The sequence below is a fragment of the Myxocyprinus asiaticus genome, chromosome 27 (genome assembly GCF_019703515.2).
Source record: "Myxocyprinus asiaticus isolate MX2 ecotype Aquarium Trade chromosome 27, UBuf_Myxa_2, whole genome shotgun sequence".
NCBI classification, from domain to species: Eukaryota; Metazoa; Chordata; class Actinopteri; order Cypriniformes; family Catostomidae; genus Myxocyprinus; species Myxocyprinus asiaticus.
Genome location: NC_059370.1, coordinates 15385052 through 15410009, shown reverse-complemented (window position 1 = coordinate 15410009; position 24958 = coordinate 15385052). Strand labels below are relative to the sequence as shown.

The following is a 24958-nucleotide window of genomic DNA, read 5'->3' as shown; positions in this document are numbered from 1 at the left end:
CTTATGTTGATATAGGAGTGTTACCCTGTGCTTTGCAATGGCTGTGAGACATGTCTTGCACAATGCCACAAAACACATTGTGTCACATTAGCTCTCGAGTGCAAAAAAATGCCTATTAATTCAGATTTTAGTTTATGCTTAAGTTACAATTTTAATATGAGTTTAATTCTACAATCTTTGTGTGTTTGTGTCTGTGAGTGTTTTGTACAAGTGCAGACGTCACCTGCTGTGTTTCCTCATCTCCAGTCACATACTCCATTATATTCCCTCCACCATCTACAATCACCACAGAGGTCATGACTCATTCCTCTGTGTCAAAACCGCACTTATCCACTGCTCTCCTGCTGATGTCACAGCCTGCAAAGAGAAAACAAGCATTTGTTAATGCAATATTTAGAAAATAACATCCATTAAAACGTTAATAACCTTAATAAAGACATAACCCTCAACATACCTTTCAAAAGTTTTGAAGAGGATATACATTTTGAACAAAGCAGTAGATAAGAACATGCCCTACATGATAAAACCCATCAAATCACATCTCTGTTATTTCTTCAGTTAACCTCTCAGTTCATTTTTAACCAATCTTAACAGTCGTACAAAATTTTAAACCCGGTTACTCAGTTAATTGTCTACATCCCTATACAAAAATATAAAGAAATTGTTACAAATCCATTATTTAGGGTCAGAATGTCTAGAGAAATATCTTCCGCTTCCATAAGGGTTGCTCTCCTAGAAAAAACAAAGATATTCACATAAACGCTCAAGTGTTACAATGTGAACAAAGTATCTGAATTTACAAAATAATGAAAATATATTTTAAAACTTGGGGACACTTGGAACCCAACCAATAACACATATTTAATGTTTGATGCCAATACCAAGATTTTAAGAAAGGGTGGTCAGTGACCAATATAATGCCAAATACATACAATATAATATTATCATAGCTATGCTGTTGGTAAACAATGGAACTGAACTGACACTAGTCAGAATGACTACTTACGTAAATCGGCCAATGATTTTAAAACACTAGCATTTTCCAAGCCTACTGTATTGTAATATAGTATTTTAACTGTATTGCACTGTAAATACAGACCACCTTAAAAGCAAACAAATCCACAAACACATGCAGAAACTAACAAAGCAAGAAAATGGCCTGTATCCTGTGGGCAAAACTGTTTTATTTTCCGACTGGAAATATCATCACTACTGTTCTACAGAGTGTTTTATACAGTTGTGCTCAAAAGTTTGCATAACCTGGCAGAAATTGTGAAATGTTGGCACTGATTTTGAAAATAAGACTGATCATGCAAAAAAACGGTCTTTTATTTAAGGATAGTGATCATATGAAGCCATTTATCATCACATAGTTGTTTGGCTCCTTTTTAAATCATAATGATAACAGAAATCACCCAAATGGCCCTGATCAAAAGTTTACATATCCTTGAATGTTTGGCCTTGTTACAGACACACAAGGTGACACACAGAGGTTTAAATGGCAATTAAAGGTTAATTTCTGTGTATAAATAGTCAATGAGTTTATTAGCTCTCACGTGGTTGCACTGAGCAGGCTAGATACTGAGCCATGGGGAGCAGAAAAGAACTGTCAAAAGACCTGCGTAACAAGGTAATGGAACTTTATAAAGATGGAAAAGGATATAAAAAGATATCCAAAGCCTTGAAAATGCCAGTCAGTACTGTTCAATCATTTATTAAGAAGTGGAAAATTCGGGGACCTCTTGATACCAAGCCAAGGTCAGGTAGACCAAGAAAGATTTCAGCCACAACTGCCAGAAGAATTGTTCGGGATACAAAGAAATCCCCACAGGTAACCTCAGGAGAAATACAGGCTGCTCTGGAAAAAGATGGTGTGGTTGATTCAAGGAGCACAATACGATGATACTTGAACAAAAATGAGCTGCATGGTCAGGTTGCCAGAAAGAAGCAAATGCCACAAAAAAGCCTGGTTACAATATGCCCGACAACACCTTGACACACCTCACAGATTCTGGCACACTGTAATTTGGAGTGACGAGACCAAAATAGAGCTTTATGGTCGCAATCATAAGCGCTATGTTTGGAGAGGGGTCAACAAGGCCTATAGTGAAAAGAATACCATCCCCACTGTGAAATATGGTGGTGGCTCACTGATGTTTTGGGGGTGTGTGAGCGCTAAAGGCATGGGAACCTTGTTAAAATTGATGGCAAGATGAATGCAGCATGTTATCAGAAAATACTGGCAGACAATTTGCATTCTTCTGCATGAAAGCTGCGCATGGGACGCTCTTGGACTTTCCAGCACGACAATGACCCTAAGCACAAGGCCAAGTTGACCCTCCAGTGGTTACAGCAGAAAAAGGTGAAGGTTCTGGAGTGGCCATCACAGTCTCCTGACCTTAATATCATCGAGCCACTCTGGGGAGATCTCAAACGTGCGGTTCATGCAAGACGACCAAAGACTTTGCATGACCCGGAGGCATTTTGCCAAGACGAATGGGCAGCTATACCACCTGTAAGAATTTGGGGCCTCATAGACAACTATTACAAAAGACTGCACGCTGTCATTGATGCTAAAGGGGGCAATACACAGTATTAAGAACTAAGGGTATGAAGACTTTTGAACAGGAGTCATTTCATTTTTTTCCTTTGTTGCCATGTTTTGTTTTATGATTGTGCCATTCTGTTATAACCTACAGTTAAATATGAATCACATAAGACATAAAAGAAATGTGTTTTGCCTGCTCACTCATGTTTTCTTTAAAAATGGTACATATATTACCAATTCTCCAAGGGTATGCAAACTTTTGAGCGCAACTGTACAAGAACAATAAGGGTTGTGCTGTGCATTTATTTATTTTATTTTTAAGACTTATTTTTTGTCCAGTGAATATTTTGTTGACTGGAACATTCACCCTGTTGTTAACTAGACAACTTGAAGAGACAAATCAGGTCATTTATAACTATAAATCGCCTATGGTCACTTCAGCAAACTCTCATTTTACCCAAAGGCACAAAACAATTCATGTTTAAGGTTTCCTAACTATGCAAGAAGCAATATCCTGTCACTATGGATACTCTGGCAAACAAAGATAACTGTATTTGTACTGCATTTAGTAAAGCTGTGAAAGGGGGCAATCAAGAGGAAGAGAAAACGTCTTCCTTTCCTGCCCAGTCTACGGCTTGTTTTTTTCTCTTCTGCTTTCCCCTTTATTTCAGCTCTTCTCGTCTAGCATGATAAAATTTAAACACTGACATGAAGAAGTAATCTGGGGTTTGTCATTACTGACATACAAACTGCTTCTCCTGCCACAAAACTCAATTTGAGATCTTAAACAGGTGTCAGTATGAATCATAATCAAAATAGTTTCCAACGAGGTGGATCCACACTGTCAAAGATCAGTGCAGAGGGGAAAAATAAATACTGCACGTTTACATGACAAGCTGACACGAAGCAATAAATCGGTAAACAACAGCTAGCTGCGTCAAACTGAATGATTAGCAGCTATGCTAAAACAAACTACTTACCTTTTAATAAAGTATAAATGAATTAACTTGAATGTAAAATGTGGAGAGATGGGAAAGTACACTATTTCTCACCGTTTGTCGTGATTTATTGTCGTTTGGAGCGCCGCAGGTCAGTCGAGAGCACTCAGTCACTGGGTTAACATGCTAATGTTAGATTGACTGGCTAACGCTAAAGCTGCTCAAATCGCGCTAGATGCTCGTTGATAAAGGCCACGCATGCAACACGTCTGTTTAGTAAGTGTAAATAACAAAAACAATTCGCTTTCTGCAGGTTGCGTTGTTTTAGTAGGTCATGTTTATGTAGCTGCCTTCGGGCCTCCCGTTAGCAGGATCAGACTGACGAACTGCGCAGCAACCGCGCGTGACGTCACCAACGCCCGTCATGGCTGCTTGCGCGCGCTCAAACTTAAGAAAGATCCGTTTGAAAATAGCTGATCTGTAATAATTAATAGGGTGATACAAATATAATATATAATAAAAACCAATATGAATGATATAATACAATAAAATGGGAGCTTCAGTATAGTAACTGTTTCTGTTGAAACTCGGCATGCATTGAGAACATTAAAAGTAACATGAGTTTATAATGTGTGTGTAGAATATAATTACAAACACCTCTCATTCAAACACAGTCACAAAGAAACTTTATTGAATGTATCCTTGATATACATTCACAGTTAAAATACCCTGGTTTAGGGCTTTCAGTTAAAGAAACAAAACAGCACAAATACCACAACCCCTTGAGCCTTTAAACATCAAAAAGCACCCGTGAACACACTCTTTATGACACTGAAACCTTCACAGTATTCCTGGAAAGTTCCTCTTTTTTTTCATTCAAGGTCCCTTTTTCAAATATGTATGACATTAATTAAAGACAAAATAGTTTTTTTTATATTTCTATATTTTTCTACTAACCTTAATTTGCCCTCTTGGGTCAAGTCTATCAGTCTAGAATCTGTGTAAAAGTTGGTGAGAGTGCTTTATAACTAGTCATTAATTGTCAGTAATCCATGCTTCATAACACATTGCCTGTGCTGCAAGCATCTAAAATGAGATTGATTCAGTCAGTATCATTTGTGCATTATAGGCTTAAGAAGCTTGGTTGTTTTTTTTTGTTGTTTGTTTTTTTTGCTACAACAAGGAAAGTGACCTCTTATGCTTTTGTCAAGCAACATGTTTTATAACCAAAGGAGGGTTTACCAGCTTCATGATGACTGTTAATGGCACAACAGACCCATCTAAGAAAGCAAAACAGCCGGAGGATGCCATCTGGGACACCGTTTGTACTGTTTGCTTTTAATACAAAGAATGATTGAAATGAATTAAATGTAATTTATAACAAGATGATACTGTATTAATTATGTTTCTTTAATCTGTTTGTCTTTGGTTGTGTTGTTGACCTATTGATGTTGCTAACTAAATGCTAGGTCAATACTGGTTGTTGGAAAAGTGTAAAAAGGAGAATACTGTCTTTGTATTTGGAAATGGATTCAAGCTGAGGTAGAAAGGAACAAAATTAGTGAATTCAAAAATAATTCAGATCTAATATAGTGCTGATTTTAAAACTTAACAGCAAAGAAAGAGGAGAACCTGAACTCTAACCAGAGAAAACTGGTAATCAGTTTGCATGTGTGGCAGTGTTTTGTGGCAAATTTTCAGCTTTGCTGGTATAGTACCTTTTGACATGGCAACTAGAAAATATGTCCTACTACTGTCAGGTTTGAGGTAAGGTTAACTGTAGTTTAGTAGGCTACATAATGCCACTGACTGGAAAACACAGAAGGTGGAGTTCCATTTTAAAAAGGCAAAAAAATGTATAAAGATTGGTCACAGCTTTTCATGCAAGAGTAAGTGAAAATGTTCAAGTACATTTTCACATGGAGTAACTATGCATCAATGTCAGTGGAGTTCTTATGAAAAGAGATGTGTATTCACAACTGAGTGGGAAGGTAGCCCCATTCTGGGGTGTTAGGCAAATGCTGAGATCACATGAAACCCAGGAGTCAAATTGAAGGTGAGCTTAAAGTGAAAGCAGGATATGGGGAAGGGGGAAGGCATATTGCCAATTCTTAATCAGGGAATAAATTCACTATCCCAGGAGATCTAATCTCTCACAACTGAAAAAAAAAAAAAAAAAAAAAAAAGACAAAAGAAAGCAATCTGTTAGTATGCATGTTAAACACAAAATATTACATAATAAACTAATTGAGAGCTGTGCATTTGAAATTAATTTCCAAACATTACATTTGATAAAACCCACCAACTTAAGACAAATAAATATAAAAAGTAAGATTTTACCATAAATTTCTTATCTGGTGCTAATGCATCTGTACCTTAAGCAAATGGCGCTTGCCCTATGAATGATAATAAAAAGCAACTCTTAGATAATAAACATTAGGTTACAGGATATATAATCAAGAAAATGCATTATCAATTAAAATGAAATATTTTGTCTATATATATATATATATATATATATATATATATATATATATATATATATATATATATATATATATATATGAGCCAAACGTTCTCCTGGACATATTCCTCCCATAAATAAATTTTCTGACACAGACATTTACATTTCCTCAGATACTAATTCACCTTTCTGTTTTGAGTCACTATTCAGCCAATTTTAAGTATTTTTGTGAAACCAGCTTTCCAATTATCACCATTGTTACCGAAATACAGTGAAATAAGCCTCAGCACCACATTGTTAAAACAGATTACCCATTACCTGTCCCGATGACTCCTTATCATCATCAGGGGCTTGAATGATCCTGCCAGTCAAGGGGGACACACCCAGCACCTTGGGCTTCTTCTCTGTATTGGGAGCTCCCTCCAGAACCACCACTATGAAGTCTCGTTTGGATTCATTAACAGGATCTTCCAAAACATCAGGTAAACTTGATGATTCAACTGTAGCATCTGCCACCACTGCACTCTCTACATCTGGTTCAACCACACTTTCTGTAACTTCCACAACTGGATTTGCTGCTACTTCCTCAAACATACTTTCTGAAGCCTCCACAACTGCACTTTCTGCAGTCATCTCTAAACATGCTGCTGCCATCACTTCCTCAACTGCTGGTGCCTCTATGGCCTCCTCAACTATGGGAATGAAGGGAGCCTCTTCTGTTACTGGGGTTCCAGGTGTTTCCTCATGTGCAGCTACTACCTCCTCGGTTGCTACAACAAGCTGCGCTTCTTCAGCCACAGCAACAGGAGGTTCTACTGTTACCAACGAAAAAGGTGCCTCATCTGCTTCTATGGACACTGGTGTCTCTTCTGTCACCAGGGCATCAGATACCTCTGCTTCTGGGGATACTGGTGCTTCCTCCACTACTAGTGCTTCCTCCGCTACCAGGGAAAATGGTGCTTCCTCTGGTACTGGGGTAATTGGTGCCTCTTCCACTATTGGTGCTTCCTCTACTACTGGGGTAATTGGTGCCTCTTCCACTATTGGTGCTTCTTCTACTACTGGGATAATTGGTGCCTCTTCCACTATTGGTGCTTCCTCTACTACTTGGGTAATTGGTGCCTCTTCCACTATTGGTGCTTCCTCTACTACTGGGGTAATTGGTGCCTCTTCCACTATTGGTGCTTCTTCTACTACTGGGATAATTGGTGCCTCTTCCACTATTGGTGCTTCCTCTACTACTTGGGTAATTGGTGCCTCTTCCACTATTGGTGCTTCTTCTACTACTGGGGTAATTGGTGCCTCTTCTACTACTAGTGCTTCATCTGCTAAAGGGGAAACAGGTGCCTCTTCTATTACAGGGGCAACTGGTGTCTGCACTTCTGATGAAACTGGAGCCACTTTTATCACAGAGGCAACAGGTGCCTCCTCTGCTTCTGGGGATACTGGTGCCTCCCCCACTTCTAGTGCTTCCTCTGCTATTGGGGAAATTGGTGCCTCTTCCACTATTGGTGCTTCCTCTGCTACTGGTGAAACTGGAGCCTCTTCTATCACAGGGGCAACGGGTGCCTCCATTTCAACTGGTGCTTCTTCCATCAGTGGGATAACAGATACCTCCTCTGCAAATGGGGAACCAGATGCTTCTTCTATCACAACAGATAATTCCTCTGCTACTGTGGAAACTTGAGCCTCTTCTGTTACATGGGCAATAGGTACCTCTTCTGGGGAAACAGGTGAATCAACTGGTGCCTCCTCTGCTACTGGTGCTGTTACTAGAGAAACTGGTGACTCCTCGATCACTGCGGCAATGGGTGCCAGATCTGCTTCCAGTTTGCTTCTTAACTCAACAACTGCAGGCACATCAGCAGGCTTGTCTGGTATTGCTTCAATGGTCACTAAAGCCTCTGGTCCAGCAACCACTTCTTCCACTGCTACAGGTTCCACAGGAACAACCTCGATCACAGAGGCAGCAGCCAGCTCTACAGTTTCCACAGTTACTGGGCTGATCAACTGTGACTGAGCCACTGCAAAACAACCAAGCAGCCCAATATTCATAAACTCAACCAAATTAGATGTCTGTGATATCAAATACCTGATTTAGGGGTCTCCTGACATTAACATATTTTAAGCAAACTCTTCTTTTAGAGGAAGATGGTGAATAGTAATATTCTAGAAGTGATGGGTCCTTTTAAATGGCTTTGTTCATCTTCCTAAAAATCCTCTTTAAAGATCATATATTTACAGGATACCCTGGTGTATACATGCATTTTCCAAACCTGTTCCACAATGATAGATTTAAAAGGTAAGCCAGTCAAAGCATATATTGTGCAGAAGTACACTAATTCACAGACAACAAGACATACAGAAAACAGAAAAGAGAGAACTGAGACTATACTAATAAATAGTTATACAGTAGTTCATTCTCACTACAGTAAATAGGAAAGTGCTTAAGAAGTCAGTGCATTCAGATACATTTACCTGTGTGTTTCTTTACAATGCAGTGTCAGGAAACGTGAGAGACCATTACACTAGGTCTAAATGTAAACAGTATGCAACTCCATTTATCAGTTTCCCACTATTCAAGATATACAGTGCATCCGGAAAGTATTCACAGCGCTTCACTTTTTCCACATTTTGTTATGTTACAGCCTTATTCCAAAATGGATAAAATTCATGATTTTCCTCAATTCTACAAACAATATCCCATAATGACAATGTGAAAGAAGTTTGTTTGAAATCTTTGCAAATGTATATATAAAAAAAAAAAAAAAAAAAAATAAAAAAAATCACATGTACATAAGTATTCACAGCCTTTGCCATGACACTCAAAATTGAGCTCAGGTGCATCCTGTTTCCACTGATCATCCTTGAGATGTTTCTACAACTTGATTGGAGTCCACCTGTGGTCAATTCAGTTGATTGGACATGATTTGGAAAGGCACACACCTGTCTATATAAGGTCCCACAGTTAGCAGTGAATATCAGAGCAAAAACCAAGCCATGAAGTCCAAGGAATTGTCTGTAGACCTCCGAGACAGGATTGCATCGAGGCACAGATCTGGGGAAGGGTACTGAAACATTTCTGCAGCATTGAAGGTCCCAGTGAGCACAGTGGCCTCCATCATCCATAAATGGAAGAAGTTTGGAACCACCAGGACTCTTCCTAGAGCTGGAGCAATCAGGGGAGAAGGGCCTTAGTCAGGGAGGTGACCAAGAACCCGATGGTCACTCTGACAGAGCTCCAGCATTTCTCTGTTGAGAGAGGAGAACCTTCCAGAAGAACAACCATCTCTGCAGCACTCCACCAATCAGGCCTGTATGGTAGAGTGGCCAGACGGAAGCCACTCCTCAGTAAAAGGCACATGACAGCCCACCTGGAGTTTGCCAAAAGGCACTTGAAGGACTCTCAGACCATGAGAAACAAAATTATCTGGTCTGATGAAACAAAGATTGAACTCTTTGGCCTGAATGGCAAGCGTCATGTCTGGAGGAAACCAGGCACCGCTCATCACCTGGCCAATACCATCCCTACAGTGAAGCATGGTGGTGGCAGCATCATGCTGTGGGGATGTTTTTCAGCGACAGGAACTGGGAGACTAGTCAGGATCGAGGGAAAGATGAATGCAGCAATGTACAGAGACATCCTTGATGAAAACCTGCTCCATAGCGCTCTGGAACTCAGACTGGGGTGAAGGTTCATCTTCCAACAGGACAACAACCCTAAGCACACAGCCAAGATAACAAAGGAGTGGCTACGGGACAACTCTGTGAATGTCCTTCAGTGGCCCAGCCAGAGCCCAGACTTGAACCCGATTGAACATCTCTGGAGAGATCTGAAAATGGCTGTGCCAACCTGATGGAGCTTGAGAGGTCCTGCAAAGAAGAATGGGAGAAACTGCCCAAAAATAGGTGTGCCAAGCTTGTAGCATCATACTCAAAAAGACTTGAGGCTGTAATTGGTGCCAAAGTTGCTTCAACAAAGTATTGAGCAAAGGCTGTGAATACTTACGTACATGTGATTTTTTTGTTCTTCTTTTTTTCTTTCTTTTTTTTTAATCAATTTGCAAAGATTTCAAACAAACTTCTTTCATGTTGTCATTATGGGGTATTGTTTGTAGAATTGAGGAAAATCATGAATTTAATACATTTTGGAATAAGGCTGTAACATAACAAAATGTGGAAAAAGTGAAGCGCTGTGAATACTTTCCGGATGCACTGTATAAAATGGCTTTACTGCCAAATACCACCAAGAAATTGACACACCATAAATTTGACCACAACAAAAATTAAGAGACGAAACTATGGATGGGATCACTACATGTAAACATGTTTCATCAGGACACCAATAAACTTTAACCTAAATTGAGCATTTTAAAATTGCAGCTTCAAAATAAAGAGAGGAGGAACTTATCATTTTTAAGATGTAATACTTCACTTTGTAAGAGCAGAATTTAAGGAAAAAATTATACACAGAATATCGTTTTGATACTTCTCAATTTTATTAAAATGGCTTCAAATCCCTTATTCATCTTTTATTACACGATAACAATTTTCCAGGTAAACGAGTAATTTAATTAATCACACACATCCTTGAGTTCCTTGTCAGTTATTAAGTTCCCTGTCTGTTCAGCTGTACAGAGGAATATAAAGGACAGGCTAATACAGAAACACAGCTGGCCTAGTTTCTAGGGATTTAGGGCAGCAAAAGACACCATTAGAATTAGGGTATGCAATTTCACAATATCAATTGGCGTGTACCAACTAAGTGATATCTGGCAGAGAAGCACAGGCCAAAAGGCTTTTACACATCTCTCATTTTAACAATACCAAAAAATGAATCACAGCACTGTTACTGTTATTACAGAGGAATAACAATACAAATTCATTTGCAGCTTTTCTGTGTCTTTGCATGCTATCGAGACTTAGAGAGGAGGTAAGGCAGGCCAGAGGTTAAGTTACTGGAGGCTGGCTCAGATTTGTCAACAGTGAGGTTAAGAAGACTGTGAGAAAGTGAGTGCAAGAAAAGAGGAGAGCAGGAGCAGATGGTCTGGAAAAGTGGCAGGTATGTCTGGTGGAATGTCTGTTCACATTTCACAAAAAAGTAGCAACTTTGGATTTTCACAGTGGTTTCTACGTTTATCATTACTTGAAAAAGATCATTAATAAAACCTCCTAAATTTCATAGCAGCTTGTCCCTTGGTGATGACATCACATCTAAATTGCCCGAGCAGCTGGATAAGAATTCAAGATGGAAATATCTATTCAGTCAATTAAAATAAAGAAGTTATTTTCCAAATATTTCCAGCAGACCCTAGGAATAACAAAAATACACAAGACACTGTGTGGACATTTTGTGAGAGGACATTACAACAGCATAAAAATACTCAGAATACTGCTCTAATACTCACCTAGGTAACCAAAGACAGTACAGTACAATGTAGAATATACAATCACATACATCATTAAATTAAGCCAATTTTGCTCCCAGCTCCTTCAAGTTCCAGTTAACAACTACAGAATCTACTTGGTGGGGGGGACCTGGAGGTTTTGAGCAATAAAACCAAGTTAATTCTCTCTGAATCCTGTTCTACGGTATATATTAGACTGTCGTGCATTGTTTCTTGTCATGTAAAGGCAACTTGGATATAGAGTGATGGTGAATATTCTGCTATCTAGGACATTTGCTGATAATGAGTCATGTATTGTGTGTTTGTGTGAGTGTTTGTGTACCCATGGACCATTCAGGCCTCTGTTTCAGTAGCTTCTGTTACTGCCTCCTCTTGGGAGGCTGGTGGCGTACCATTGCTCTCTGATGTAGGCTCTTCAGCTTGGATGACAGGAGCTACAACAGCCTCTGCTGCTTCCTCTACTTCCTCTGCTACCTTCTTCACTTCCTCTGCCACTGCTGCCACCTCTTCTGCTGCTTCAGCGACAACCGTTGCCACCTCAGCGACAACTTCTGCAGTCTCTACAACCGTCTCGGCAACGGTTTCCACAACAGTCTCCAGAGTTCCTGCCGACTCAACCGCTCCCAGATGGACCTCTGATGCTGCCTCAGCTTCAGCAGCTATGTTTTCCTCCTTGGCTGTGCTCTCAGCTATTTCTTCAACCTCTCCGTCCTCTACCCCACCTGCTACCTCTTCTCCACCTTCTTCTAAACAACAGAGAAGAAAAATGTAAGTTATTGGTAGATATTGTCTGGTTAATTAGCCTGGCTGATATATTGGACTTTCACTAGCTGTGAGCATTACAATAAAAAATAAATAAAAAAAATACATTAAAAAAAAAAAAAAAAACTTATGATATTAATCCTATAATAAATGAAAAATCAGACTTTCACATTTCACTAACGACCCACTTATTAACATTATATAAAATCTACATTGCCACCAGGTCTGTTTCAAAAGCTTTCACACATAGACAGGGGTGTAAAAAAATAAATAAAAATAGATAAAAATAAAATCTAGCTTGGTCAAAATCAAACAAAAACCAATCACTGCATACAGCATGCAAATCCCAAGAATGAGGAGGTAGGGTGGAGATAAAGAAATGCAACAGAAACAACAGGGAGAAATGGGTTAAAAGGACAGGTGAGGAGAAGGAATACAAAGATGGTTTAGCCTTACCATCTGTTCAAAGTTAGCAGTACCAGCAACTCTGTAAATTCCAGCAACACAGAATAACAACCAAAGGGGCTTTGCTGTGTATGTTTAATTAGCTGACCCACAGAGGGAGGCTTTCTTTTACATGTCTTTTAAAAATTTAATTTTGGTGCAATACATTCTAAATACATTTTTAAATTGTGAGAAGAATGTTTAGCGAGAAATATCAGTTCAATAGAGAAATCAGAAATTCAATAGCTCAGGAGAGAGTGATCCAAAAAGTCCTGACTGATGACTATAGGTGCCCAGCCCCGACTGTCCAGATTAGTTAACACTCTGGAAAGAGTCAGAACAAAGAGACAGTTAGAAAAGGTAAGAAAGAGATGCTTCAGGTTAGTAAGCTAACTTTAGTTGATGTTTTGTGGTCGGTTTTGCAATATTTTGCTCACTAAGTTCTGATTTGGTACATGAGAGACCACAGAATTAATTGAGTGTCTAGATGCATATAATTCAGAATGGTCAAAATTCTACTAAACACATTAGCTGGCAAGTCTTTCTGGACTGCAACGAGGTTAAAGAGGACAACAGGTAAAGAAGTCAGGAAAAAGAGGGTTTTGAGAGAAAATGACAGTGTACTAGGGCAGAGGTTTTCAAACTTTTAACACAGAGGAGCCCCAAATATGATGATTTCCTTGCGAAGGACCCCTTTTGTGAGAAAAACAGTAAACGTGATATTATAAAGACGTGTTTGCAAAATGGAATAATTGGCTTTTATATTGTCATCGTACTAAAGTCAAAATAAATGATTAAAATATAAGCAGAAAAAGTTTTAGGTTAGATATATAAACCCAAAGAGAAACATCTTCATAATTCATTTCAAATGTATTTGTATAGCACTTTTCACAATAAATGTTGTTCCAAAGCAGCTATACAGAAAATAGTTAAAAGTAATATTTCACCCAAAAATGAAAATTCTCTCATCATTTCCTCACACTACCCCAGATGTGTATGACATACTTGAAGATGAAGATCTTCACAAATGAAGATTTTTAGAAGAATATTTCAGCTCTGTTGGTCCATACAATGCAAGTGAAAGGGTGCCAAATCTTTGAAGCTCCAAAAACCACATAAGTCAGCATAAATGTAATCCATAAGATTCCAGTGGTTAAATCCATGTCTTCAGAAGCAATATGATGGGTTTGGGTGAGAAACAGACCGATATTTAAGTCCTTTTTTAATATAAATTCTCCTTCCTGCCCAGTCAGTCTCCACTTTCATTTTCTTCTTATTGTTTTTGGTGAATCACATTCTTCATGCAGGGAGTTTCTAGCACAAAAGGACTTAAATATTGATCCGTTTCTCATCCACACCTATAATATCGCTTCTGAAGACATGGATTAAAACACTGGTGTCATTTGGATTACTTTTATGCTGCCTTTATGTGCTTTTTGGGCCGTAAACATTTTGGACTGCACTGTATGGACCAAAAGAGCTGCGATATTCTTCTAAAAATCACAATTTGTGTTTTGCAGAAGAAAGAAAGTTATTCACATCTGGGATGCCAGGAGGGTGAGTAAATGATGAGAGAATTTTCATTTTTGGGAGAAATATCCCTTTAAATACAACCCTTGTTTCTTACGAATACGTTTTTTTAATTTTTTTTTATAATATATAAAAGCAGATTTGTTTTTATTTCTTACTGTTGCCTGTCAATAGAACTGTCTTTTCATAGAATAAAATAAATGTGAATAATCTCATGAATTTTGAATAAAACAGTAATAATGTCAAATAACACAAATTCTTTTTCACACTCAAATTTTTGTGGAGCCCCTACACAAAATGCCTTTCCGCCCAGTTTGAAAACCTCTGCAGGGTGTAGACAGATCAAAATAGATTGTAAATTTAAAAGATGTGTGATACAGTGTCAAAGAAAGTGGCACCAAGTTCTGATTAACAGGCTTTCTGACAAATAGGATCAGAAGATCAGGTTGGTTACAAGGGTAAGATATGAAGACAGCTATTCAGTGTCCAATAAACACATAAATCAATACCTATAAACAACAAATATCAATAAACAAATGCATCAATCCCTATAAATCCATAAATAAGATTTAAGCTTATTTAGTTCAGAGTGCAATCATAGCTAACACAATTTTTAGCCATTTTCTTCCAAATGCTTCACTGAAACAGATCTGAAGGCTCCATGTAAACAAGCCATTAGGATTTCACCATTGCAGTTTTCCAATAGTTTCCAAGAGTTGTTAAATATTCTACCAACACCTTCCCATTATAGTTATTTCAAAGAACAACATTCATAAACCTTCAGGATTTACTTGACCCTACTTGATATTAATAGAGCAAATATTAATCAGAACAGGTCATAAACTTTGTGCCAAAGATGTAATCTTTGCAGTGATGATCCAATAAGGTGTCAGGATCGGCTGAATGGGTGGAGACATTGTTGAACAAAAGGCAGGGGGTGTGATCACTTACAGTAGTTAATCCAAAACCCTAATGTATAGAAATTGAGGCTATAGTACATTTCCAATTTACACAGTAATAACTTCTAAACATACTCGTCACTCATTTCAAATCATGCATGTTCAACCACAAAATTTAGTAAATGGATCCCATTTTTAGGACAATTTTTGGGAGAAATTGAACGTTTCACAAGACAGCAGGGGTGTAAAAAGTACTCAGAAATTATACTTAAGTGAAAGTATGCATACCGAGTGAAAATTTTACTCAAAAGTATCTTCAGTAAAGGTAAAAAAGTATTCACATTCATTTGTACTTAAGTATTAAAAAAGTAAAAAGTAACTTTTTTCCTAGCTAGAATGAAATCAAGAGAGGAGATTGTGTGAGAGAGGATGTTGTTAAATTCTATTGGCTTGAAAGTTGCCTTTTTACGGTCTCCAACAACTGTCATATTTCTCCCCCAGTGGCATCCACAACCTGGTCATATAATCATGTTACAATAACTACATTTTACAAAATGATTTTTATGTGGCCTGTTGTATGTAACACAGCAATTTCCTGGTGAAATGAGCACTAGATGGGCAACAATAACAATGACTTTTATCCCCTTTCACTCGAATCACAAGTCAAATGGCAGATTATCAGTTCATAAACACTTTTTGCTCTGTTCCTCACATGATGCTATCGTATGACATATAAACACTTTTACTACAGCGCATGACTAACTTTAACATTTGCATTACATAACCAACTACATTTACAAGCTTGTTTAAGTGTGATCTAATTGTGTGGTAGCTCAACTGATAGTGTTGCATATGTGATACAAAGGACCAGGGTACGAGTCTTGAAGAGCACACGAGACCACACGTGAGCCCAAAGTGTCATAGAAGCACCACAAAATGATGTGGTTGCTTCAGAAATTTTGATTTTCATCTCACATTTGCTTTTATGACACTATCAGTTAGGTTCTGGTTTAAGGTTTAGGGTAGGGATGTAGGTAGGTTATGTTGATTTCAATCTTGATAGAACACAAACCTTAAAAACCTCATCTGTTCAGGAGAACATTTCACTTGCTTTTAGCACCACACAGTGGGCATTTCACTTCGGAACTGCCCTGAGATGTGTAATGAACCAGATAATTTGTTTTTGCAAAAACATTGCCACAGCTACACAATGGGAGAAGGCACTCATGAATTGCGATGTCAGAACACCCAGCCCCTTGAGACATAGAGAAAGATAAAAAAAAAAAATTAAAAAAACAAGCTTTGGAGAAAGTTAGTAATGTTGTTGGTTTTGTGAATTGTTTTCTGAGGTTTGCTACCAGCAGATGGATGACTTCAATAAAATTCATAATTAATATTTACTCAAATTCCATTATTTTTATTATCATTATTATCATCATTATCACTGCTGGTTTTATAGTTATTATTATAATTAATAGTTGCCTAACAACAACAATAATTCAGCAAATAGGAAGTAAAAATTCATAGATATGATTTAAATATGAAGGCAAGTGTAGAAATAAATGACATGTACAAGCTGTTTGTTTTATATATATATATATATATATATAAAATTTGCAACGAGAATGATAATTTTTGATAATTTCATAACTCTCCAATCTGTAGAAGTAGCAGGTGTTTAGAATAAAGTTTAGGACAAAAAATGTCAACATTTCTCACTTTGTGCTCACAGTTTTGAATGAATACATCACATTCAGTCAGGCAGTCACATACGGTCTAGTCGCACAAATATTTCAATGCATCAGAAGCTCAAATCAGATCCATAATTCCGCCTCTGCAGATGGTCGGAACTCCACACAGTTGCAATGCGACACTCTGCCGTTTGTCAATTTGTCAGTTGTCGGATGCAGTAAAAGGGTGGCTTCAGTCCAGTAAAATAAAAGAAAATGATCTGCAAAAACGTAGTGAGCACTTTTCAAGTTTAAATAAAATTCTAAGGTGTAAAAATGTAAACAAATTATTTGGAAATGTAATTAAGTAAAAGTACAAGTATTCTGTTTAAATTTCACTCAAGTACAAATCCCCCCAAAAAAATACTTAAGTGTAATACTTAAGTATTTTTACTCAATTACTTTACACCCCTGCAAGACAGACAGTAATTCTACTCACACAGCCCATCCATGCCAATAATCTTGAAATTTACATTATTTGCCTACTTTTCAAGTTAAAGTAATGATGAAGATATTTAGTAAACAATCATTATAACAAAAAAATAAGATCACACATGAACTCACCATCACCTTCCTCCCCACCTAAAAACAACAGAAAAATGCATAAAGATTAAATGGTGTTTCATTATCACCTGAAATCTGTTAATGAAACCTGATGCTGCTGTATGAAGCTACTTTGCATCTGAATAATCAATATCAGAAGCCATAACAACATATAATGTTCCTTTATTTATAGTACATGAATAAGAAAGCACTTTATACAGGTGTCATTTAGATAAGACTCTCTATAGCACTTTGGCTCAGATGCAGAAAGAGGAAGTTGGATGTGATACAAATCATTTAAAGTGGTGGAAGTGGACTTGGCAGGACCGTGACATTACTAAAATTGCAACTTTCAGCTGTCTGACGCTACTGCGCTGACCACAAGAGAAATGTGAGAGGGTGCAACCTCAGCGGTCTGGCCAAATGTCATCTGCATACTCTCACACACCAGCGTGTCTTTTGTTGTTTTTGCAATTATGCTGGAAGGCCAGCAATGGCCTTCTAACAACATATACTCACCTTCCTGATACCACTAATGCCTAAGATTTTATAGATGCCTATATCTTTCACCTTTATATTATATTAAACCTGACTGGCATGAGAAAGCTAAACTGCCAGTACTCTTTCTGTAACCAGGTAAATGATTTCCACTCATGCAAACGAGAAATGTTTGAACAGGTCATCCGAAACTGCTTGTCTGAATCCAAATAGTGACCAAGGTACAATATGGAAACAGAATCTGTATGTACATTCAGTGGCATGGGACAGTAGATTCGACTTACTCTTGGGTGGCCATGGTTTGGGCTTCCACTCTGACTTGGGGCGAGCATTAATTTCAGAAACACGGTCAACAAAACGGGCATGGTCTGTTGCCACAGTCCTGTAAGCCTATCATAGAAGTCAATCAAAATATTAATTAATTCAACTTTATGGTCTGACATCACAATACAATGTACATCAACACAAAACATCCATTAAGATTTAATATAAGATAATAATTAGACTTTGGGTTTTGACGGGACTTACATATGCTAAGGCACCTGCAAAAGTCCCACCACAGAGGATGGCATAAAGGATATTCTCGCCTGAGCCGCCAGGAACTGATGACATAAGCCTCCGAGGAACTACTACAAAGAGAAGAATTTTTATTATTATTGACTGCACATTGAATTCAGGCAATGTGTGAGTTTATCTCTAAACATTGTCATTGTGAAATGATTACAGGGGTTCTTCTTCTCATTGACATTCTTGTTCCAAATAGTCCCCCCCCCCCCCCCAGGAATCTTTAAAGTGACTGGCACAAAGATTGACCTCCAGGGCATCCCAGGAAGGTCTTGAGCTTCTTTCTACCCAGTAGGTCATTCCCTGATTGGATTTTGGACAATGGTTTTAGGTACCTATAAATATGCCTGTCAGCATTCATCTAGATACTTAACCACAGTATTCTTGCCTTTCCATGACTCAGGATTATGGTGGAGATTAAGCTAACAGCATTTTTACACTTCACTGGTTGTGGGGTCCTAAAATGCAGTTAAATTAAATCGACAACTAACTCAGGGTTCAGACTCTCTGTATGCAGGAAAAGCCCAACTAAAACAGTTATGTCTATATAAACTATCATTCAATAATTCCTCTTAATGCATGGTTGGAATTATCAAAGCCCTTGTTTAGATGATTACTCAATAAATCAATCTTGTAATATATCTTACAAAATGCTTATATAATATGAACAACTTGGATGTCTATCAAGACTGTCTCCCAAGTGCTGACAGTTCCTTGTCCTAAAAATAAAAAGGATGTTATAAGGCAAGAAGCAGTTTAAATTTAGAAAACCATTATTGTGGTCAAATCAAGCTTGGAGCACAAAGATCATTCACACCATTATTGTAGTGTAGGAGATGGTTTCAGAGAATGCTAGGAGTGCTTCCAATATTCTCATTAGTTAATCCAGTCACTTGTGCCCAGCCAGAGCTAATGGGTTCTAGACACCACTGTGTTATTTATACCAGCTAATCTGTTTATCTGTCTCAGGAGTCAAAGGGTGAAGCCAACAGAAATTGAGACATGTTTCCTTAGACTAGTGGTCCATCGGTTTTTCAATGGGCAATACCGATGTCAATATCTAAAGAGGTTGCCCGATATAATGCCTATATTCACATCATACATTTAATGACAGCAAATAATACGTGATGAGCTTTAAATGAGTCGGAAGTGGCAATGGGATGTTTTTGGAAAAACATTTGGTCGAAAAAGTGATTTGACTCTTTTGGGTTTTGTATTGTTTTTGATAAAACAAAGTCAAAGGGTTAGGATGCAACAAATTTTAGAGTATTTTACCACTGCTGTGCCAATGGATGCACAACAACTCCATCAATAGCCCCGAGCTGTGTGTTGTGTAGTATGTGTTAGAGGTAGACCGATATATCGGCTTTTTGAAACTATCAGTTATCGGAGAAAAAAATGAAAAAATATATATATATAGATAGTTGCCAATATTTTATTTTCAATAAACCTCATCTGCTGAAATACAGAACTCTTCATCAGGTGAATCTATAGGCTATAAAAAGCTTCATTTGGTAAATACTCACATATAGAGCATTGTAATGGAGCCACATTTCTGTAATTTCAAAATAAGAGTCGCATTTCGGGCTTATTTAAAGTAAAAAGTTCCACATTGTCCACCAAATCTTCATTTCTCTGGTTATTATTGGGATTTTGGTTGCACAATAAACTGCTTTTTCGGATTTTATTGATGTTGCAGCCTCGTCACATAAATAATTTGCCGATAATTGGTTATCTGCAAAATCCACTATCGGTCAAACTCTAGCATGTATCGTGTACAGGCGCATGCCTTAGTATAATAAAGGGATGTGTTTTAAGTGCTTTGTGAGCCCGCATTGATTTTATCTACAGTAGAATGAATTCATATGCACATGTGCACACTGAACATGCATAAGCATTGTCCCTGCATTACACACACACACACACACACACACACACACACATACAGTACATGTATATCTACATATTGTTTTGTTTTTTTCTTAAACAGTTGTTTATGTCTTAATCATTTAATGTATGCTTGAATAAATCCATCAACTCTGACAATTTCTGAAAATAGTTTGTAATCTTTAGAGCCCATTTTCTTTTTTCTTGTTTTATGACAGCCTTCATATAAATGAATATTTTTCAGCAATGGTCTGGGATAGAAACATAAAACATATAATTTGAAAGCAGAGACCTTCCTTTTTACTTTAGTGCAGGGGTTGGCAACCTTTTTGACATGAAGTGCCATTTTTTATTTTCCTGGTCAATGGCTGTGCGGAAATTGTGTGGAATCTTAAATATTTCTTATATTATGTCATTGTAATCATGTAATTACTAGCACGCAAGCAACAGCGAGAGAAGAGCAGGCTATTTTATTTATATGACGTTTTTTGCACCTGCATTCCAATCCACATCTTGATGTAGCTTAATCCTTCCTCGTGATCACACAGTGTGTGCAAGCCATTCGAAAAGGGCTAAATAGTTGATCGGCTTGTGATGCGTGAATGGCTTGAATGTGCAGTGCGTGTCTCGTCACACTTTAAAAGTGTTTATGCTCCCATTCAACTGATAAAAACACGCTGTGTGATCATGAGGAAGGATTACATCAAGATGTAGATTGGAATGCAGGTGCAAAAAACTTCCATATAAGTAAAATAGCTTGCTCCTCTCTCGCTGTTGCTTGCGTGCTAGTGATTACATGATTACAGTGACATAAGAAATATTTAAGATTCCACACAATTTCGTGATCAGTAATAAAATAAGCAAATTTGTGACATTAACTTTTAATCACCATGCAAACCACACAATTTTGTGGGGCCCCAGACATCGGTAGAAAATCTCAGCAAAACTCGCTTGAGGGGTGACATGTTATTTTGGGTACACGTGTGGCGTGAATACGTTGTTGTCAGTGCTCTCAGAGCGGTTCACATTAGAGGTCCGCTGGGTTTTTAAGTCAGTTTTTCAAGTAGGATTTTGTGTTCGGGTTTGTAATTTATGAAAAAAAATAAAATAAAATAAAAAAATAGTCCTTCCAAACTTGTTTCGCCCACGCACTCTCACTCACATACGCAGGAACCGATGTGTTAGGGGCCGTTCACACCGAAAGTGTTTTTGTGTGCGTCTGCTGTTTTTCCATTGTTTTCCTTTGTAAACACGCACTGGACGAACATCCATACCCGCTGTACCTTGTCTTGCTATTTCTTCAGTGTCTCACGCAGGACTGGCATATTTTTAGACACTGTGTCAAGTTAAAAATAACTTCAGGTCTCAAAAAAGCATGTCGAAACATCTGCGTTCTGTTTCATTCATTGTGCCGCATCTTGATTGTTTTTAGTGCAGGCAGGGGCGGATTATGACTAGCAAGGACCCCGGGGCCAATTTTCTTTTAGGGCCCCCCCGGTCCAATTATCTTTTAAAGTTGAGACCTACGTAATCTGTTTTTGTTAATTTAAGTCTCTTTTAATACCGATTCTGTTATGTACAGTCAGATTAATTCAAACACACAGCATGGATGTGGTAAAGGAACCGCAAACACATTCACTGAACAGCCACTGTTCTTAAAGAGACAGTACCATTTTAACGTTTGTTATAGATAATGTAAACTCAGTGTAAATACTACAAATTATGCCTACAAAATGCATATATTTAAAGGGGCCATAATAAATTATGAAACATTTTAACTACATCAAACATTGAAAATTCTCTTATTATTTATACACCTTCATGCCAGCCAAGATGTGAATGACTTTCTTCAGTAGAACACAAAGATATTTAGAAAAATATCTATATCTCTGTAGGTCCATAGTGAATGGTGACCAGAAATTTGAAGCTCCAAAAATCACATAAAAGGAAACATAAAAGTAATCCATAAGTCTCCAGTGGTTAAATTAATATCTTCAGAAGTCATATAAGAAGCAATAAGCGATATAATAGGTGTGGGTGAGAAACAGCTATCTTTTCAACTCATCTGAATGATGGGGTGCGTTCCATTCAGAAGTGATCATGCCTACACCCTATTTCCTTCAAAGACTTTACCCTCCATTGTGAGAGCTTCGAATGGCTGAAAGGTGTGGGGCTCAAAAAAAGTGGTCAATTGGTAATTTTTTGGGAAATTCTGTTTGAAATGACCCTACAACTTGGCTACCATTATTATTCTTCCATCAAAAAGTCCTGCTAAGGCATTATTTATGCCTTTTCAAAGTGTCCAAAAGTTCCCTAGACTACATTACATGACAGAATGTTGAAATGAGTTAAAGAGTCCGTTTTGGGATGTTCGTGATTTCAAACTTCAGATGTCAAATCTTAGCCCTTTAATCTATTGTAAGATGCTCTCTTCTTTCTTTCTTTCATTCTCTTACCGTTACACCTGTAAAAATTTAACTTCAAGCATTTCAAACTATTTTAAACTTTCAGACAAGGTTTTGTCAGACAACATTATAGTCTGTCTTGACTTTATCTTACTTCAAAATCAGCAAAGATTTCACATAAAAAAGATGAGTGCATCAAATCATGATGGTAGCTATTTTGGACAATTATATAACAAGGTCTTCTACTTCCAGTACAGCATGAAAATTTTCACCGGGAGACAGTAGACATTACATCATCATCATGATGTGTATGATGAGGCTTTAGAAAGTCATGTATCATATATGAAATATGCAGCGTTATATGGTTAAAGAGTTGCTCATAAAATTGAATTTGAAACAGGAAGGCAAAAGGGTCCTATAAGAGGGCTGGGGGACCTTATAGTCATGGGGCCCTGTTGAGGAGGCCTTATATAAGCTCTGGGGCCCATATACTTAAGCATATATAAACATTTGCCACCATGCCTTGAATGTTTACTGTTACAATACTGCTACGAATGTTGCCTACGATGCTCACATAAAATACTGCCTTTTACAACATGTTGAACAATACACTGCAGCCTCCAGGTGCAAAAGTAAATAATATATATATATATATATATATATATATATATATATATATTACTATTGTATACAATAAATCCTCAAAGTTATACAAAATAATACTGTATCATTTCATACTGACAAACTAGACAACAATAAATAATTGTTGGGTTATTAATAATAAATAAAAACTGAATTCCAAAATGTTAGTGAGAGAAGTAGTAGGTTTTGCACACCCTTTGACCCAACCATTAACCAGGAAAATAAAAAAATGTCACTCCATGTCAAAAAGGTTGCTGACCCCTGATCTATGGGCTTGTCACTGACATTAGGGCGAACTACCAAATCTGTTAGTCGGCCAAGCAGGCTGGGTATTGGCAGACGCCAATAATCTTAAAACGGCCAAATATCGGCTTGATCAATCTGCTGGTTTATCCCCAACTACCTTAGAACATGGCACTTTTAAAGAAAATGTGATATAACCACTACAGGACATTAACTGTTCAAAGAACTGCCCTAAAAATCTCCCTCTGCAAATAGATCTCGCACAGCGTGATACTGGAACAAGAATTCAAATGAAAGGTTTTAAGCAAGTAATGCCTGACAAGTGTAACCTCCATTCACTCATGTCTACTTTCTCAGGAAATATCTGTTTTCAGGGCAAAACAGCTGGCGTGACTAGATCCCTGCTTGATTGAATGTATATTTGACCCGTTATCTAATATTTTCAGCATTTCATTCTCAAAACCTGCATTAAAAACACCTGAACCTCTATTTTCATTTACACTTATCCTATACAATCAAGTGCAGCCGCTCACTAAACTAAAAGGAAGAAGGACATTGAGTTCCAGCAGGTCCGCGTGCCTGCGTCTATACATCTCGACCACCGTCACACGTTCAAGACCACGTGAGTTGTGCGTGGAACCACTCGTGTGGCACTGAAGGTCACAAATCAAGCGCGCAACGAATACTTTTGCACCATAATGTCAAACATCACGTTTCGATAGTCCATTTAGTAAAGAACGAATGCATTTGCTGGAGCAAAATTAATTGAATTATTGTTCATGAGTCGACCTAACTCTGCAAAGTTCAAAATGCACGTGGCTTCTTTATTACTGAAAACACAATGTTTTCAGTAATAAACGTATGCAAAAGTAGTATTAGGATTGCATTGCCCAAGATGGCTACATTATTGTGTTCTGCGCTGCAGTTCGAGCGTGCAACATCCTCTGACTGGCACTAAAAAGCGTGATCATTACTTAAAGGCCATTTAAAAAGTGTGAAGCACAGATACGCTCCAACAATGGAACTGACCTTCATGTCCTCTTACCCCTAAACCGCTCTCCATCCTCCCCAAAATGTAACAGGGTAATTTTTAGATACATTTTAATGTACCGCGCAAGGAAAATCACATTTTAATACAAACAAAGTTCAAAGATTTGTGAATTATTACAATGAACAGATCGCGAGACTCATCAACATATCAGATGCACCACTGCAATGACCCCACTTAACGAAAAGGAAACGTGTATCATCAGCTAGACAGATAAGAGGTCCCTCACCATCTCTATAGTTGTGCGCGCGATACAGGGACTGTCGCGCCAGAGGCCCACACCTCTGCCAGGCTGCTCTGCACACAAACATCGTCCAAACAGCCACTGGACTCGGCAGGAAGCAAAGCTGCGCGCTAGTGCTGAAGAGGCTCAATGAATGACTGCATGTGCGAAAATATTTGAAG

The 24958-nt window shown here is 37.9% G+C and overlaps 1 protein-coding gene across 2 annotated transcripts; it reads right to left on the bottom strand.

Moving 5' to 3' along the window:
- Positions 1-293: 293 nt before the first annotated feature.
- LOC127417758 (histone-lysine N-methyltransferase 2D-like) lies at positions 294-24958 on the bottom strand. 2 transcript variants are annotated; one of them, XM_051657958.1, is made up of 11 exons: positions 24783-24958; positions 18293-18393; positions 18049-18154; positions 17288-17305; positions 11751-12104; positions 6269-7974; positions 5827-5882; positions 3601-5645; positions 669-732; positions 455-513; positions 294-357 (listed from the first exon to the last, which is right to left on the bottom strand). In XM_051657958.1, the coding sequence occupies exons 1-7, from the start codon at positions 24862-24864 to the stop codon at positions 5847-5849; spliced, it is 2403 nt and encodes an 800-aa protein (XP_051513918.1). In that variant the 5' UTR covers positions 24865-24958; the 3' UTR covers positions 294-357; positions 455-513; positions 669-732; positions 3601-5645; positions 5827-5846. The 2 variants fall into 2 exon arrangements, with proteins under 2 accessions (XP_051513918.1, XP_051513917.1); XM_051657957.1 differs by lacking the exon at positions 294-357 and having other exon boundaries at positions 457-732.

Coding starts and splice junctions, on each gene's coding strand:
- LOC127417758 (XM_051657958.1), bottom strand. CDS start 24,864: ATGTTTGTGTGCAGAGCAGCCTGGCAGAGGTGTGGGCCTCTGGCGCGA. Junction 18,155..18,292: donor TTGCAGGTGCCTTAGCATAT/GTAAGTCCCGTC, acceptor CTTCTATGATAG/GCTTACAGGACTGTGGCAAC. Junction 7,975..11,750: donor GCCTACATCAGAGAGCAATG/GTACGCCACCAG, acceptor GTTGTTTTGCAG/TGGCTCAGTCACAGTTGATC.